Source organism: Molossus molossus, unplaced genomic scaffold, assembly GCF_014108415.1.
Source record: "Molossus molossus isolate mMolMol1 unplaced genomic scaffold, mMolMol1.p scaffold_m16_p_9, whole genome shotgun sequence".
Taxonomy (NCBI): Eukaryota; Metazoa; Chordata; class Mammalia; order Chiroptera; family Molossidae; genus Molossus; species Molossus molossus.
Window position 1 is genome coordinate 109306407 of NW_023425403.1, and position 18819 is coordinate 109325225.

At 45.7% G+C, this 18819-nt stretch overlaps 1 protein-coding gene across 2 annotated transcripts; it reads right to left on the bottom strand.

The window, feature by feature from the left end:
• Positions 1-552: 552 nt before the first annotated feature.
• On the bottom strand, positions 553-17300 carry UFM1 (ubiquitin fold modifier 1). 2 transcript variants are annotated; one of them, XM_036250434.1, is made up of 6 exons: positions 17240-17300; positions 17108-17164; positions 10808-10865; positions 6553-6592; positions 5442-5474; positions 553-938 (listed from the first exon to the last, which is right to left on the bottom strand). In XM_036250434.1, coding segments are annotated over exons 1-6 (231 nt in total). In that variant the 5' UTR covers positions 17242-17300; the 3' UTR covers positions 553-897. The 2 variants fall into 2 exon arrangements, with proteins under 2 accessions (XP_036106327.1, XP_036106326.1); XM_036250433.1 differs by lacking the exon at positions 553-938 and adding an exon at positions 3032-3372.
• Positions 17301-18819: the final 1519 nt, after the last annotated feature.

The window sequence follows — 18819 nt, forward strand, 5'->3', positions numbered from 1 at the left end:
GCTCAGGGCAAGAACTTATATATTTATATGTCACAGCCCATGGACACAGACAACAGTATGGTCAAGCCCTGGGGTGGGGTAGGGGCTGGGTGGAGGGGGATAAAGTGGGGAAAATGGAGAACATCTATAATATTGCCAACAATATGTGTGTATAAAGGAATACTATTACTATTCATGATCATATTCATACTCACACATATACATATGCAGTACTCTTAAATGACGATTTAAGCCTTATACATTTGTTTTATATTTACTATTCAATACAGTTCTAGTATGCTATAAAGACACTGCAAGTTCTCCCAGTATTAAGACTTCCACAGTAAGCCTCTTTTCTCTTCTGTAAAATGACAATAATTTGGCATTACTATGGAGAATAAGTGAATATATCAAAATACTAGACACATAGATGTTCAACACATTTATTTTGGAAGAATTATATATACAATTCATATCTATACAAAATTCGTACATGTATTACATACATAAATCACATACATACATAAACCACAAACATATGCTCACATACATATATAATTTATGCATGTAATTTTCAGTTTTATAAATAGATTTGAGAACATTCAAGTGAGCTTACTTAGAATTAGTCCACTAAAGTATATTGATGCTTCCATGTCACAAATATTTCATGATCCTTAGGTAAAAGGTACTTTTAATATCTTAATTTGGGGAAGGGGAACTTACACAGACTCAGTTTCTTCCCATTGCCTTTTCTTTCAAATAATTAATTTTAAGAATCAAAATATCCAAAAAATCTAAGTCTGAAACCCTTTAAAAGGAAGCTTTACACAAGTCAGTGAAACAGTGTCAGGCAGCATTTTGCACTCAGCTAGAGAACGAGCAGCGGAATGGATACTTGCCAAGATTCTGCCACATATTCTAGGTTCTTCTGTTTGACTCCTCAGACTTCATTTTGTTCACTGAAACAGCAAAACCATTTAACTTATTCTGAAACCCAGCTACACAGCAGAGCTCACCAGGATGGCTTTTTATAAACAGAGATTTTGTACATTATTCCAGATTTAATGAATCAGAACTTCAGGGGTAGTTTCCAGAAATCTGTATTTTCAATTCTCTAAGTGACTCATAACCACACAGGCTTGGAATTGACTAGCCTGGACGATCACTATCACCTCTTTTCCCCCTGAAATAAGGCTGGCATTTGGAAATACATAATCTTTTTTATGGCCACTAATCACCTTTGCCCAATTTTTTTTTTTTTTTGCTTTTCTTATTCACTGGCTTAACAGGTGTGCTAATTAAAAGCTTTAATAATAAAATGAGAGAAAATATGCTTCATGGTAAACAAAGTGACTTCATAAAACAGAGCCAATAACGCATCTGAACCGAACACTTCAAAACACGCTGCACAAAGAACTTACAGGTCACGTTTATTTAGTAACAAAATGTCTAATTCTTTAAGAACAATAAAATTTTCAAAACCAAAAATATCAAACAAATTACATTATGGTACAGGACATCCATCATAAACTTATTCTGTAACAAAGCAGGCAGATTTTGTGCTAGAAACAGAAGTAGAAAATCTAAAACAAAACACTCAGGGAATGGGTATTCATAGATTTCTGGTTAAATGAGGCTTACTATTGTTAAGGGCCAGGGGATGTTTGAGCATCAAATTTCGTTTATAAAAGTAAAAAAAATTCTCAAACAACAGAAGTACACTTCTACCTCAAAAATATTTTTTTCTTCCTTTTACAAATTCGGAATTCTGCTGTTCACTTATCAAATATATAAACGATATCTGATTAATTTCTTAAACTTAACTACCAATGTCACCCTTCAGATGCCGATTGGTACATTCCCTATTTCTTCCATAATGAACCGAGGGCCTATGACAGGGAAGATGCTGAGACACAGACGGAAACTGGTCCGAGATCTGACTCGTGCACACTGCAGATGCTGATTGTACATTCCCTATTTCTTCCATAATGAACCGAGGCCTATGACAGGGAAGATGCTGAGACACAGACGGAAACTGGTCGGAGATCTGACTCGTGCACACTGCAGCAGGACCATCGAAAGCCCACTGCATCTCCGGCCCAGAAGGAGCAGGACACACACGGCCTGGGCGGAGAGCTAGCCATCTAAACACAGCAGCACCCTGAGCCCTGATTCCGAACCACTACGGGCCCTCATTTCATTTCTCAAGATTTGAATAGATATCGATTTCCTCTGTAAGGGCAATAAAACCATCCGTTATGAATATTAAAGGGAATTCTGAGATGTGTATGTTGAAAGGGCCTGTACTCTGCTTTCCCCGACTGCCGACTGCCTTCTGCTGCTCCGGCGCGTCCGGGCCCCCTGCGGCCCTCCCAGCCCAGCCTCGGGTCTGCCTGCCCGGCTGGCTTTCCGGCGTCTCTTCTGCTTCCCTCCCGATGAGGCCTGGTCACCTGGGCTTCCCCATCTTCTGTCCTGGCTTCTTATTCACTTCACTAATCTTAATGCTTGCTTATTACATGTTGGGTGAGTATTGTTAACCAGCATTTCCCGTGAGCGCCGTCTTAACCTTTGCTGTGACTTCAGTCCTGAATGCGATCAGAAATACCATCTTCAGAAAGACAAAGTTCCTGAGACTCCCTGCCTCAGTGCGCAGCTGGCAGGGACCTCCCGGTCTCCAGTTCTACCGTGACAAGTGCCGGATTCCGCAGGGTCCCATCACAGCGCTGGTGAGGGACAGCAATTTTACACAGGGCCATATAAAAAATTCCATTTTTGGCTCTTGAGATTAAATTAAAATTTGTATGAACACATGAAGCCTGAAACTTAAAATACACTTAAATGATAAAAAGTTGAGACCGTTAAGTATTCATTGATGTATCTGTATCCCTTATCATAAACAACATATAATTAAGAATTCAACTATTTTTGATTCTGCAAATCAGGTCCTGTCAAGTAACCTGCCATGTATGATTGATAATGTTTTTTAAATTTTAACCTAAAGCCAAATAGAAATATTCAATACATTTAATCTTCCGAATGTTCTCAGAGGAATAAACGCAGCTGCAGCTGGTGCCCCGCGCCCCGGGAGTGAGCTGCGCCCCGTGCGTGAGCTGCGCGTGCTGAGCTGGGAGGGAAGAGGAGCTTCTGCAGCAGCGGTGCCTCTGCACAGCGTTCCCTCCTCACACGAAGAGTGGGGACAAGAAGGGACAGGGTCGCCTTTCATTATTTCATCAATTATTGGTGCTTTCACAGTATTTTAAATGCCTGACTTCAGTGTTACAACAATACCAGTATTTATTTTGAAAGGTAATTTAAGTAGAGGATATTAACAACTTCCAACACGATCTCTAGGAATAATTCGCAGCTCGGAACCATGCTTTAGAAAAACATTTCCTACACAAACAAACAAAACATAAAGTTAGGTGTTTAAAAATATCAACAATTATATATAATAAGTAACATTGTTAAAAAAAGAAAAACAAAGTACTATAAAGTAAGTAGGTACAAAAGCACAAACATCATCAGAACCCAATTCCATGCTTTTTAAGCCTTGTTCCTATTCCACCTCATCCTCACAACCCAACGATATGTCTGCAAATTTTAAATAAGAACATTAGCCACAAAACTGCTAACACATTCAGCAAACCACAATGTAGGTCAATCTGACCATCAACACTTGCTGTAGTGCACAGTAAACTGTCTGAGGACAGAAAAACAATGAATCTCATCCACACGTGACAAAAGCCTGGAGCCTGGTCTGCTTCAGTCACGGGGCTGTGAGCCGCACTCGGTGCCCAAGGACACGCGTGTTCACAGTGGGCAGGACTCAGCTGATGTGAACTGAGCATGTCCAGAGTGAGAACAAACCTTTAATCCTAAATTTAAAGGTGTCTATACTATAAAATTGCCTCATAATTTTCAATGAATAACTTTTCCAATTTAATAACATTTACAATATACTCAAAACAACTGATTTAAATTTTAAAAGTGTACAATTTCAAATCCCTCTTCATTTTCTATATGAATTTGAACCCCAAGATCTATGAGGAAAACATAGTTTTGTTTAAGACAGAAGTACTTTAGTAAACATAAATACTGCTCAAGACTGAGGTTCACTAGATTACAGACGCTAATTTCAAAATATCTTACATAGGCCCCAAAGGGTACATTTAAGAACATAAAGCTGCCTGTTGAAGTTTAGGGTTAGCCGCTTTCTCGCTGAGTGTTCGCTCCGCACCCGAGTGGGCGGAGCCCCTGAAACTCCCCAGTTCTCTCCAGCAACAGCGCGCACTCTGGGCAACGGGTACCACTCTGGGCAAAGCAAGGGGCGGCACTTCACCGGGGCTGCCTTGCGGCACTCCACGGGGGCTGCCTTGCGGCACTCCACCGGGGCTGCCTTGCGGCACCTCCCGGGGGCTGCCTTGCGGCACTTCACCGGGGCTGCCTTGCGGCACTTCACCGGGGCTGCCTTGCGGCACTCCACGGGGGCTGCCTTGCGGCACTCCACCGGGGCTGCCTTGCGGCACCTCCCGGGGGCTGCCTTGCGGCACTTCACCGGGGCTGCCTTGCGGCACTTCACCGGGGCTGCCTTGCGGCACTCCACGGGGGCTGCCTTGCGGCACCTCCCGGGGGCTGCCTTGCGGCACTTCACCGGGGCTGCCTTGCGGCACTCCACGGGGGCTGCCTTGCGGCACTCCACGGGGGCTGCCTTGCGGCACTCCACGGGGGCTGCCTTGCGGCACTCCACGGGGGCTGCCTTGCGGCACCTCCCGGGGGCTGCCTTGCGGCACTTCACCGGGGCTGCCTTGCGGCACCTCCCGGGGGCTGCCTTGCGGCACTCCACGGGGGCTGCCTTGCGGCACTCCACGGGGGCTGCCTTGCGGCACTCCACGGGGGCTGCCTTGCGGCACCTCCCGGGGGCTGCCTTGCGGCACTCCACGGGGGCTGCCTTGCGGCACCTCCCGGGGGCTGCCTTGCGGCACTCCACGGGGGCTGCCTTGCGGCACTCCACGGGGGCTGCCTTGCGGCACTTCACCGGGGCTGCCTTGCGGCACCTCCCGGGGGCTGCCTTGCGGCACTTCACCGGGGCTGCCTTGCGGCACCTCCCGGGGGCTGCCTTGCGGCACCTCCCGGGGGCTGCCTTGCGGCAACCTTAGGAAGCAGGTCAAAACCGTTCTTCCCATAAGAGCACTATCTTACCTTCAGACTTTTGTTATGTGTTAGTATCTTTAATGTTTACTAGTCTGGGTTTCTTTGTGTAGCCAAAAGCATACGTAACTGATGCACATAATGAAAAAATTTATTATTCAGACACATAAGTAAAGACTGGTCTATAATCCCTAAAACAACAGCTATTTTCTGGTCATATCCCACTCGGTCCAATTAGAAATAATTATTTAGTATCAACTGACAAATACAGCCCCACCCACACACATCTCCATGAGCTTCAGACAGATACTCACCAGCGGTCTGGGCAGGATTTATTCCTATCCCATCTAGAATACAAATCATAAAACCATCTGTTATTTTCTAAAGCTAAAATGTTCACTAGTAATAAGAGATTGGCCAAAACAGTGCTGCTGTGTATACAGGCACAAGCCAAACCATTTAAATCCAAGAACATGAGTGACAGCCTTCCAGGTAAATGATCTGCTGAGACCTATGACTAGTGTGCATTCACACACATGCTGGATTGGACAGGAACATCTGTCGGTGCGGCAATCCTGACAAGGCTGACGACAAAGAACTCTAGAACTCTATCATGCTCTGCCCGGGAACACCCCTCAGCTACGCCCTCGGTCACTGCCCCGGCAGCACGGTCACAAGGCCAGCGGAGCCCACAGTCGTCTAATGCAAGTTCCACTGACGCTTGATACGCGTGTACAGAGTACCCACGAATCTAAAGCTTTCTACAAAGTGGGCTAGCTTTCTTCTGCGCGGAGAAACACGTCAGTGCTTCAGTGCGACAGCGCGCAGAACGTTTCAGAATGAGAAACTGTTATATCTAAACTACGCCACACCACTAAAGCCATCTTCACAGCCTCTCCTAACTGCACAGATACCCACTCACTAGCAACCATAATTATTACTCTGTATTCTTGAAAAACAGGGTTTCACCCTCACTACCAACTTTGTTCATCGCTATTTCGGTATTTTCTCATAGCGCTAGCTGACTCTAGCTGACACATCTCGCGGACAAACCCTCGCTCTGCAAGCACACAGGAACAGGCTTCATCAGGAAGCATCCACTTCGTCACAAAGTGGAGCAACGGCGCGTTCCTGCTAAACTCCTAAATCTAAAAACATTTATCAATATAATTTATTTTGAAAAAAAAAAGAACAGCTTGGTAAATAAGTTAGTTTCAGTAATAACCTGGCAAGAAGTGATAAGGATATAAGATATTACAAATGCTAAACTATACCAAGAAGCATAAATGATCTGAAAAAAGCTAATTATGAACAATAACCTTGAGTATTTACAATTATGCATATCATTAATGCTGATATAAATTTTGGGCTTTTTACCATCAAGTTAAATTATTTAATTTCACTTCTTTTAAAATGAATTCTTACCATTGGTAATAATTGCACTTGTGGCTGCAGGAACTTTAAACTAAACGGGAGAAAAAGAAAACAAATCTTATAAACACACATACTCTATAAAAGATACTTAGCTTACCAAGAACGGTGTACAGATAATTCTAAAATGTAACTTTTCTTTCAGGACAAGTAACATCACAAAAAACACTGTTATTGTAATTTGCTTTATTTTTGAGAATACTGTCCTCTAAATACAACATTTCACTGTATCTAACATACCATGAATTGCAAAATGCACAAAACACACACACACACACAACACTATCAATGAATCTATGACCCAAGCAATGTTTACTCTTTCAGACTTAGACATGTTGCTTTCATCATACACAACTTCCTTTCATAAGCAAAAATAAAAGCAAAAAGATCGCTTAGAACATTCCTAAAATGTCTTTGTAGAAATAGTAAGTTCAAATAAATGCTCTGCTGTGTTTAATGGGAGGCCAACCGAGGCTAATAGTCCTTCCTCAAATTCTCCTTTAACGCACTGTTGACTTAAACCTCACGGATGGAAATACTCTAATTATGCCACCAGGAAGTAGTAACTGAATTCAAGTATGTGCAGGTGAGGACAATTGCCACATGGCTAACAGTGGTAGTGAAGACTCCACTGACCTACTTTTAGGGATGTTGTAATAAGGTGTGTTTTCTAAATCAATAAAATGTGATATAAAACTTATTGGTAGCTAAAAGATAGAACTATTTTCGCGCTCTAAAGACCAGCAGTATAGTATAGTCATGTCTTCATAGTTCATTAATTTTCCAACAAATATTTACTATGCACTTCTAGGCAATGGACAAGTTGTAAAGATATTATAGTTGAGCTCTTTTTAAAAATTTTAAATATGCTGCTAATACAGCTTATTCAACTTCAAGAAGAAAATAGTGACCGAAGTATTTCCCATACTTCTTCGCCACTGATCCGTTTGTCATGGAGCTGTTTCCTCCTGGGGGCTGCAGACTCCAGGAAACACTCCGGGAAACACTGCTCTTGGTTTCATAATGGTCACATGTGCATAGTTGAGGAAAACTACTGAAAGCTTATTTTAATTTGTAAACTGAAAAGTCCCTTTTTAAAATAAATATTGAATTATGCATAAGAACAATTACTTGTTATAGAATTATGTACCTAATAAATAATTTCACTGTCTATATAGTACATTCTTAGTTGTTAATGTTCCTTCAAAAATATAAGGATTTTAAATAAATCTAATTTAAAATAACTTCAAAAATTAATTTGAGGTTGTAAAACTGATCAAATATGCAAATTATAGGACATGTCAGATTTCCAAAACTTGAATATTGCAAAGTTTCTAGCCACCCTACTGAGTATGTCTTATTCTTAGAATATGTCCATTTTAAGGTAAGTTTTTTTCTTAGCCAAACCCAAAGAGTGGCAACATATTTATGAACATTAAAAATCAAAAGCGACTGCTGACACCACTTTTCCAGAAGGTAATAGTTAAGCTAAAATTTGGGGAAGCATCTCTAGTAAAGTAAAATATATTAACTACTACTTTTGTCAAATTACTAACAATTTTTCAGTTGGATGCAAAGTATACTTTATGTTCCTCAATTTTCATCCTCAGATTCCTTAACTCTTATAATTTATGACATTAAGAGGCTCTTCTCAGGCTCTGACAACTCACTACTTAAATTAACCCAGTCATGTACCGGGAAACTGTCTTACTGTTTTTATTAAGAGATTTTACTAGGGACTTAAATCCATAGACTCTTTCGTTTGTTAAGTCAACTCCTGTTCCCAAAGATTCTACAGTGTCATCACGTGAAAGGCCTTCTGTTGACGGAAAATCATAACCTTTCTAAAGTGTGACACCCATGACTCACAATGACCATAAGCTGTATTAAAATTTTAACCAGTACACTGTGTGAAGTTTGCTAACTTCCTACTGCACGTGTTAGGATGTTCGGATCCAATGCAAGAGCAAGATGACATCCATGCCTCTGCCCTATAACACACATACTGCAAAACAGAAAGATATATAGTATAAATTATGTAATAATAAATTATTAAATATTTGTTATAAATAAATTATTGCATTATATATAAATGCAGATCAATTTCTTAAATTAGAATCTGTGGATCTGCTATGTCCCAGACCAGGTATATTTCTTGCAAGTGATCTATGGAGCAAAAAATAAAGATTATGCTATATTCGATTTGTTTCCCATTTATTTTTATTTATTCTCTCTACATGAAAAATAGATAAAAACTGACTATGAAATATGTACCACTATTTTTCGGTTTAATGCTGAATGATAAGTGATGTCAGTGGTCCTGACAATAGTCTCTGAGGGGATGTGAGTGCTGATGAATTGTTTCTTTCCATTGAACACTTATATAAAGGAGTATAGGTTAAGCTAGTTTCTTATTTCACTAAAATTATTTTTCCATAATTATCAACTTTTCTGAAGATTCTGAACCAAAATATTTGTATTTGAGTTACTCTGTACCAGTACAGCACTTTTAATTTTACAGTATACTTTAGTAAATCCTATTACATTTTTATTCAAAATCAATTAACCAGACAGAAAGGACAGGCATTAACTATATATTCCCATTTTCCAGATCAAGACTTTCAGGGAGAAACCGAGAGGCCCGCCTGTGCCACAGACATGAATGCCACAGACATGAATGACACAGACATGAATGCCACAGACATGAATGCCACAGACATGAATGCCACAGACATGAATGCCACAGACATGAATGACACAGACATGAATGACACAGACATGAATGCCACAGACATGAATGACACAGACATGAATGCCACAGACATGAATGCCACAGACATGAATGCCACAGACATGAATGACACAGACATGAATGACACAGACATGAATGACACAGACATGAATGACACAGACATGAATGACACAGACATGAATGCCACAGACATGAATGACACAGACATGAATGCCACAGACATGAATGCCACAGACATGAATGCCACAGACATGAATGACACAGACATGAATGACACAGACATGAATGACACAGACATGAATGACACAGACATGAATGACACAGACATGAATGCCACAGACATGAATGACACAGACATGAATGACACAGACATGAATGACACAGACATGAATGCCACAGACATGAATGACACAGACATGAATGCCACAGACATGAATGCCACAGACATGAATGCCACAGACATGAATGACACAGACATGAATGACACAGACATGAATGACACAGACATGAATGACACAGACATGAATGACACAGACATGAATGCCACAGACATGAATGCCACAGACATGAATGCCACAGACATGAATGCCACAGACATGAATGCCACAGACATGAATGCCACAGACATGAATGACACAGACATGAATGACACAGACATGAATGACACAGACATGAATGCCACAGACATGAATGACACAGACATGAATGCCACAGACATGAATGCCACAGACATGAATGACACAGACATGAATGACACAGACATGAATGACACAGACATGAATGACACAGACATGAATGACACAGACATGAATGACACAGACATGAATGACACGTCCACGACAGGAACCCGAGTCCCTGGGTCACATCAGGGCCATCTCTACCCAAGCTACTCTTCTCTGTCATGTCCAAAGAGTCGCTTCAAATGATGACAATTTTGAATAGAAAATTCTTCTCTCTTAAAAACAGAAAACCAACATATTTTTTTTAAAAAAACCAGGCACTTCTAAAAGACAATTATGGCCCGGCCAGTGTGGTTGAGCATCGACCCAAACACCCAGAGGTCACTGGTTCGATTCCTGGTCAGGGCACACGCCCAGGTTGTGGGCTCCATCCTCAGTGGGGGGGCGTGCAGGAGGCGGCCAATCATGTTCTCTCTCATCGATGTCTCTCTCTCTCTCTCCCTCTCTGAAAGCAATAAAGAAAAAAAATTTTATATGTACATATCATTGAACCTTGTCAATTTCAATAAAAAATTCCCCTATAATTGTAGATGGCTGCACTGAAAACATGTCAATTTGTTGAATTCATTCTTCCTGTATCTGTCAGTAAGTCTTAACTTTCATTCTATTTATATCTGTTAATAAAGCTTAATTTTTTTATTTTATTAACCTAGTAATAAACCCACAGGAAGTGCGTTAAAAGTGCATGCACAGTTCAAAGATTGAGACACGCCGCCGATCTGCATTCTACATAGGCTGTTTCAACGTCTACACTTACTTCTTCTGCTGCAAACTTTAGAACTGCTGTGAAAGGGGTACTTTCCGGAACACTGAGTCTGCAAGAAAAACCAAAAACAATGTTTTAAAAGCTCTTTTAAAGCCCTTTGCTCCTCATATTAGCAATTTTAGCACACCTAAGCAAGTCTGTCTTTAGTCTGAAGACTGTGTATTCTGACTGCACATTACTGAACTCTTCAATTAAAAAATAAAACAGCAGCTAGTTACATACAAGGGAGTCCCCATTAGGCTGTCAGCTGATTTCTCAACAGAAACTTTGCAGGCCAGAAGGGAGTGGCAAGAAATATTCAGAGTGATGAAAAGCAAGAACCTACAACCAAGATTACTCTATCCTGCAAAGCTGTCATTTAGAATCGATGGACATATAAAAACTTTCCCAGACAAGAAAAAGTTAAAGGAGTTCATCACTACCAAACCGTTATTATATGAAATGATCAAGGGTCTTTTTGAAGAAAAAGATAAAATGTACGAACAAACAAAATGGCAATGAATACATATCTATCAACAATGGAATCTACAAACAAAATGAACAGGTAGAACAGAAACATTCTCACAGATACAGAGAACATTTTGTTGGTTGCCAGTTGGGAAGGGGGTTGGGGGAATGAGTGAAAAAGGTGAAGGGATTAAGAAGCACAAATTCATTGCTAGACTGACAAACCTCAAAGGGAAAGGGGTTGGGGTGGGGAGAAATAAACCAAAGAACTTAAATGCATAACCAATGGACACAGACAATAGTGTGGGAAAAGGTGGGAGGGGGGCGGGAGTGGGGAGGAGGGGGTCAATGGGGGAAAAATGTGGAACATCTGTAATACATTTTACATCCAACAATAAAGATTAAAAAAAAAAAAATAGGCGACTAGCCTTATAGCTGAGATGCTGCCCACAGCTCCACTCAAACAGCAACAATCTACACAGGTGCAGGTTTATATATCTTTAATATTTGGATACAAATAGGTCTAGCACATGGGGTGCTGCTTGTTTCCAGAGATGAATTCCAAAAAGTGGACTCTCTCTCTCGTCTTCAGTAGACTTGACCACTGCTTGCCCGGACACCTTTTCATTCTGTGTTCAGAGTGATATATCTTTTTATCTTTTCTTTTTTTTTTTTTTTTTTATCCTCACCCGAGGATATTTTTCCATTTCTTGTACAGATAGAGTGGGAGGGAGAGAGAGGAAGAGAGAGAGAGGGAAACATCGATGTGAAAGGAACACATCGAGTGGCTGCCACCCGCACGACCAACCAGGGCCGGGGACAAACTGCAACCGAGGTACGTGCCCTTAGCGGGAACCGAACCCGGGTCTCTCCGGACCGCAGGCCAACGCTCTAACCGCTGAGCCAAACCGGCCAGGGCTCTTTTTATCTTTTCTTAAAATTTATCTTTATTGTTGAAAGTATTACTGATGTCCATCCCCCTTTTTCCCCCACTGACCCCCTCCACCCCCACTCCACCCCCACAGGCACTATTTGTGTGTCCTAGGGCTATGCACATGTGCATATGAAGTCTCTGGTTAATCTCTTCTAGTTCCTCCTCCCCTCCCTCTGAGATCTGGCAGTCTGCTATGCTAAGTAAAATAAACCAGTCAGTATCAAATGACCTCACTTATATGTAGAATATAATGAACAAAATAAACTACCACACAAAACAGATTCAGAGACATGGAGCAAACACCTCTCTCCTCAAGGCAGGAGTGTCACGGTCACTGTCACTGTGAGAGGGCTCTGGGAAGCAGCGCAGGATCGAGACTCTTTCACGACCCTTTCTGTACAGTGGAAATAGTCAAGTCTAGACGAGTAGACCAGGTAGAGGACAAGTGTGAAACAGCAAAATGTAAAGTTGTTTCCCACAAAACGTTGATACCATCATTAGATAAAGGGCTTAATACAACCTGAAATAACATTTTGGAGTAATGAATGATTTTATTACTGACTTGTACAATGTCAAGTGTATTACAGATTGCTGATAAATGACAATGTATAAATTTTCCAATTTAAAAACTAAAACTAAAAACAAATAAATCCTGACATTATCATGATATACCCTCCCCAAAAAACAGTTAAAAGGCATAGAAGGAGATAACAAAAAATAAAATAAAAAATATAATAGTCCTACAGTAAAAATGAATCACAATCATTAAAGACAGAAAAACAGATTCTTTTTCACAGCAGGAAAAAAGACAAACTAGCATTTTTCTTTGAAACTTTTCCGTCGTTTCATTATCCCTTCATGTTTCCACACCGACTTCCAGGCCGCAGCACTTCCCCACGCAGACCCCATTCCCTGGCGCACGAGGTGCTGAGTGTCTGACACGTGCGTTACTATGACTTCGGTAAGCGGGACCAGATTTCTTCGCCCCCCAATCCTACTCCTCCAAATTACAACTAAAAAGTAAGAATAGTTATCATTGTGTTTACCTTTCTTTACTTTCCTGGGGGGTAGGGGGGAATTCTAAAGGGTAGTCATTTGTTTAAAAACTATCTAGTTAGGTTGGCAATGTGAGAGTTTACAAAGTAAGGAGCAGAACTGCAATTATTTTGCATTACATTCAGTTTAGATCCTGAGATTCATCCTCAAAAGGACAACTTCTAAAATCTTAAAGAGTTTCAATTTACTCTTTAAATGAAGACTGGAAACTTCTTTGTGACACATGACTAAACGTCATACTGATAGTCTTTAAAATAAACTTCGACTTGTACATTACATTGGTGAAACTATCCAAAGAAAATTCAATAAAGCATACAATGAAAATATTTTTTAGTGCAAATTCTATGTGGCAGAAAATTACAGAGAAACTTGGGAGTTATTATGACTCCCAAGACTTTATCTCAGTTTGAATTGTGTTTGTCAGTCACATCATTTGTAAAATAACCTTCTACATTATACTGTCGTTTTGAAAAAAAATGGGAACTATTATGTAAATTTTTATAAATTTTTTTTTTATCCTCATCTGAGGACATTTTTTCCATTTTTTGTTCATATAGAGTGGGAGGGAGAGAGAGGAAGGGAGAGAGAGAGAGAGAAACATCGACGTGAAAGGGACACATCGAGTGGCTGCCACCAGCACGACCCAACCAGAGCCGGGGACAAACTGCATCCGAGAGACGTGCCCTTAGTGGGAACCGAACCTGGGTCTCTCTGGACCGCAGGCCAACGCTCTAACCACTGAGCCAAACCGGCCAGGGCTTAAAAGCGAATTTTTAAAATAAATTACTGGCAAAATCTTTTTTTCAAACATATATTATATATAAATGTAACTATGACATGAGTGTTGTTATAAAGAGTAAGAACAAAGTTTCTATAGGAAACTAGAGGAGGATGAAATGAACTCCCCAGACAGTTACAGAAATCTTCAGAGGTAAAACTTTGAGTATTAAAGGGTTTTGTCTGCCAGGGAGTGGACTGCACTCCCGCAGAGAAACCAACGTGTGTAGGAGCGGGAGGATTAAAAGAGGAGCTTGTCAGTTTAGGGACCAGGCTAAGGCTCGGGTAAAGGACGGTGGCAGAGAGAAGGGAGAAGCGGTGGGAAGTGCGGAAACGCTGAGTCAGACTGAAAGAGACAAAGGTGTCTTCAACTCTTCCTTTACATAGAAGAGAATGTCTGGTTTCAACATTTCTACAACCTAGTAGCAGTACCAACAGAGACTAGACCAACAAACAAAACAAACCAATGAAAACTCTGACATTGCCCAGAATAAATTTAGAACTGAAACATCCTTCCTAGAATTCAACTATCAGTAACGTTAGAAAGTCAAAGGATGTTTCTCTACCAAAGTATGTTTATAAATTAAAGCATGTTTTCCCACGTATCTTAAAAGAGTTGCTTTTAGTAATACCCAAGTACTAGTTCCTATTTACTTTGAAAAGGAAACAGCACAATTAAGTTTACATACATAGATACATAAATTATGCTTATTTTATACACACACACACCCATTTATAGATTACACACACAAACTACATGCACACTAAACAACATGCACGCCTATTAAATCCATCCAGTCACCCATATTAACTGAACTGGTACAATGTTCCAGCCACTCTTAGATACTGATGCTGTCCTACCCTGTCCTTTCTCTCTTCATCCTGCTCCATCTTTTTTTCCCTCCTAATTTACATATTAATGAGAATTATCCAGTATAAAGGGAGAAATAAAAAATGAAGAAAGGGTGACCTTGGACTTTGCTTTAATATTGAGAAGACTGAAACAGGTAGAATGCAGAGCCTAAGTCGCACAATTGGCTTTTCACGAGTAAAGTCACTGATGTTTTCCACTCCAACAAGACTGTAGACAGAAATGACAGATTTACAGATATAGCAGTAGCTTTATAGAGGTGATGGAAAGACGACAGAATTTTCCTCTGATTGCTTGAAAGAAACAAGGAAAGGAATTGTGCTAAGTGTGAAGATAAATCTGTTTAAACATCCTTTCAGAGAATAAAGAGGAAAATAAGCAAGCATGGGAAATGTAGCAGTGTTGGCTACTGCTGAACATACTCATTAACTTTATGTAAAACTTATCCGCCTACTTGTGCAATGTTCTCCAGGTACCTTCAGCTATGTGCAGAGAACACAGTGGCTGAGCTCAGGGTTGGTGTCTCACCAAGTGCTTGGAACAAAACACACGGGAGGGGTGGGGGATACCAGAGTGGACTGTTTGCAAGAGAGTGATTTAAAGGCTAAGCGGTTAGATTAGAGCGGAGGCCGGTGGACCAGAGAGTCCCAGGTTCGGTTCCCGCTAAGGTCAAGTATCTCCGTTGCAGTTCGTCCCCGGCCCTGGTTGGGGTCGTGTGGGTGGCAACCACTCCGTGCATCTCTCACACTGATGTGAGAGACTATCTCCCTCCCGCTCAGACTATGGCCTTAGGCTGGCTAAGGAGAAGAAGCTGGGTGAGGCATGGGGGAGAGGAAAAATTTAAAAAGCAGTCTAATCCATGACCTAAAAGAAACATTTTTAAAGAAGAAACGTTAGAGTAAGTCAGCTGTGAGAAGAGAATGTGCCCATCCCTCAGAGAGCACTTAAAAAAATGACATTTTACAAGGGGAGCAGTTACTGGAGCAGGTGAGGAGAGCCCCCTGGAGATAAACCAATCAGAGGACAAAGCGGGAGGTCACATGGCCCGCCAAGCGCTGAATCACAGCGACTGCTGACAGCTGCTACAGTTCCAGGAGGTCCAGACGCAACTATGTATCAACTCAGTGATACTTTGTACACGGACGTTCCATCGCGGACCCGGCCCTCGCTGCGCCCCCAGCCGCGTCCTGCTTAACCGCGCTGAGCGCAACCAGGTAACAGACCAGGCGGAGGATCCGGGCCGGAGGCCCAGGCTGGACCCACGCTGACTGCTCGAGGACAAGGAAGGGCCCCGCGTGAAGAAACTGCCCCGTTTCTGCGTGTCCCGTCTCCCCTCATCCCTCTTCCTACATCCCGGCTCCGCGAGGCTACGATTTCGGGCTCAGGACGCGCCGACGGCCGGGCCGGGCATCCGTCACACGCGAGGGCCAGCGGCGTGGCCGCGACCAACGTGGACCTCGGGATCGGCGCCGGGGCGTCGTCCGGACGCGCAGAGGCCTTTCCAGCCGGGCGCCACGGGCTGTCCGGGGCCGGCCCCCCGCGCGCCCGGCCCCCCGGCCCCCCGGCCCCACAGCAAGGTTCGCTCCGCAGCCGCCCCGCGCGGCGAAGAGCGGGCCCTCGGAGGGGCGCCCGGGCGGGACGGGGCCCCGGAGACGGCGGGGGGTGCAGGCGGCCGGGTGGGACGGGGGGCCCCGGAGACGGCGGGGGTGCAGGCGGCCGGGTGGGACGGGGGGCCCCGGAGACGGCGGGGGTGCAGGCGGCCGGGTGGGACGGGGGACCCCGGAGACGGCGGGGGTGCAGGCCGCCGGGTGCGCGGCGGAGGGCGGGCCCTCGGAGGGCCGCCCGGGTGGGACGGGGGGCCCCGGAGACGGCGGGGGTGCAGGCGGCCGGGTGGGACGGGGGGCCCCGGAGACGGCGGGGGTGCAGGCGGCCGGGCGGGACGGGGGCCCCGGAGACGGCGGGGGTGCAGGCGGCCGGGTGGGACGGGGGGCCCGGAGACGGCGGGGGTGCAGGCGGCCGGGCGGGACGGGGGCCCCGGAGACGGCGGGGGTGCAGGCCGCCGGGTGCGCGGCGGAGGGCGGGCCCTCGAAGGGGCGCCCGGGTGGGACGGGGGCCCCGGAGACGGCGGGGGTGCAGGCCGCCGGGTGGGATGGGGGCCCCGGAGACGGCGGGGGTGCAGGCGGCCGGGCGCGCGGCGGATACTCACACTTTGTAGGGCAGCCGCGGGTCGGACGTGAGCGTGATCTTGAAGGACACCTTCGACCTGCGGGAGAGAGCGGGAGCGTCAGGCCGGCCGGGCGGGCGGGCTGGGGCCGGGCGAGGGGCGGCGGACACTTACATGGTGCAGCCGGCTGCGGACACGCCAACTCCCTCGGCGCCGCTTCCGCCGCGAGCCCGGCCGCCCGGCCCACGTCGGCGGACGCGGGGACCTGCGGGGCCTGTCCGCGGCGCTGCCTGACGAGCCGGCCCCGGGTGCTGGTCGAGGCGGAGACTCCGGGTCGCAGGAGCGGCTGACAGAGCGTCTCCGTCCCGAGAGGCCCGTGCGGACGGTGCGGCACTGGGGGCTTCTCACGCGCCGCACGGGCGGCCGCATTTCACTCAGGCAGCTCGGACGACGCCACAGGCGGCAGGACTCGAGGCCCCCGCGGCCTTCGGGGCGGAAGTGGGTCTATAGCGTGTGGGGGAGGAGCCAGACGTGGGCTGGACCGCAGCAGGGGGCGGGGCCGGGGCGAGGGGCGGGGCCGGGGCGAGGAGGCGGGGACGGGGCGGTGGGATCTGAAGGGCGGGACCGCAGTAGGGCGAGGGGCGGGGCCGGGGCGAGGAGGCGGGCACGCGGGGTTGGGGGGACCTGAAGGGGCGGGGCCGCGATGGGGGGTCTGGGGGGGCGCAGCGTTGGCTGAGATTTCCAAAGTTGCCGAGACCACCTACCTGGCCGCTGAACAGCTGAAGGCACCGGATCCTCAGTGTTCAGTGTTGCCCAAGCATCTAAAACCTGCGATAAACACCTATTCAGTCAGGGCCTGGCCGCTTGTCCCTGAGAGTGTCCGATAGAAAAGGACACTCCGCCTCGGCCTGCGGACCAGAGAGTCCCGGTTCGGTTCCGCTAGGCGCACGCCCCCCCCCCCCCCAAAAAAAAAGAGAACAGAAAAGGCCACTGAGCACAATAGCCTTCTGCTGGGAAGGAATCGGAATTGCACCTGCTTCTCTGTCAGACCAGCAAGTACACAGGTGTTTGCGTGCCCGGACCCTGGTGGTTTGTGCCCAGGAGCGGGGAGAGGTCGAGCATCGCTGGCACTTGTCCTCGGCCTTTCCAGCGCCCAGCCCCGGGCACGGTGGACGTCTCCCTGTGCCTCCGCACCCCGTGGTGCCGGTGTCTCCCTAACACCCCCAGGGAAGAGCCGCTGGGTTGGGGCGAAGGCAGATCCCTGCCTGGCCCCCTCGAAGGCTGGCTGGGGAGGGGGGCGCGGGAACGGGGTCTCAGTCGTGGAGCACGCGGTCCGCTGGGCTGGGTCAGGCCCCAAGAGGCGGGTCGACGGCGCAGGTGTTCGGTTCGGCCACACGGGATCCTGTCGGTGCTCCGGCACCGAAGCTGGAAGCCAGAGACCCAGGTGAGGAGGACGGAGCTGTCCGTCCCTGGGTGGTGAGCCGGGAAGACGCATGTCCCCCAAATATCATTGCCAATCGCAACATCCGTGTTTCGAAAACAGATGTTCCTCCTACAAGGTCTGCAGTGTTCTTCTTCAGAAAGATCGGAAACTATGGCATTGATGAGGGGATCTGCTTAATCTTCAGACGATTATGTGAGCTAATGTCTTTTCCTTTACGTTAACATCCATCCCTATAACTTATTTATCTTATAACTGGACGTTTGTACCCTTTGAACGCCTCCGCCCCATCCCCCAAACGCTGATCTGTTCT

What these genes read in the sequence shown, in the direction of transcription:
- UFM1 (XM_036250433.1), bottom strand. An exon ending in TAAAGTTTGCAGCAGAAGAA is followed by an intron (nt 6,593 to 10,807) that starts GTAAGTGTAGAC and finishes TCTCCCGTTTAG; the next exon opens with TTTAAAGTTCCTGCAGCCAC. An exon ending in AAGTGCAATTATTACCAATG is followed by an intron (nt 5,475 to 6,552) that starts GTAAGAATTCAT and finishes TTTGTATTCTAG; the next exon opens with ATGGGATAGGAATAAATCCT.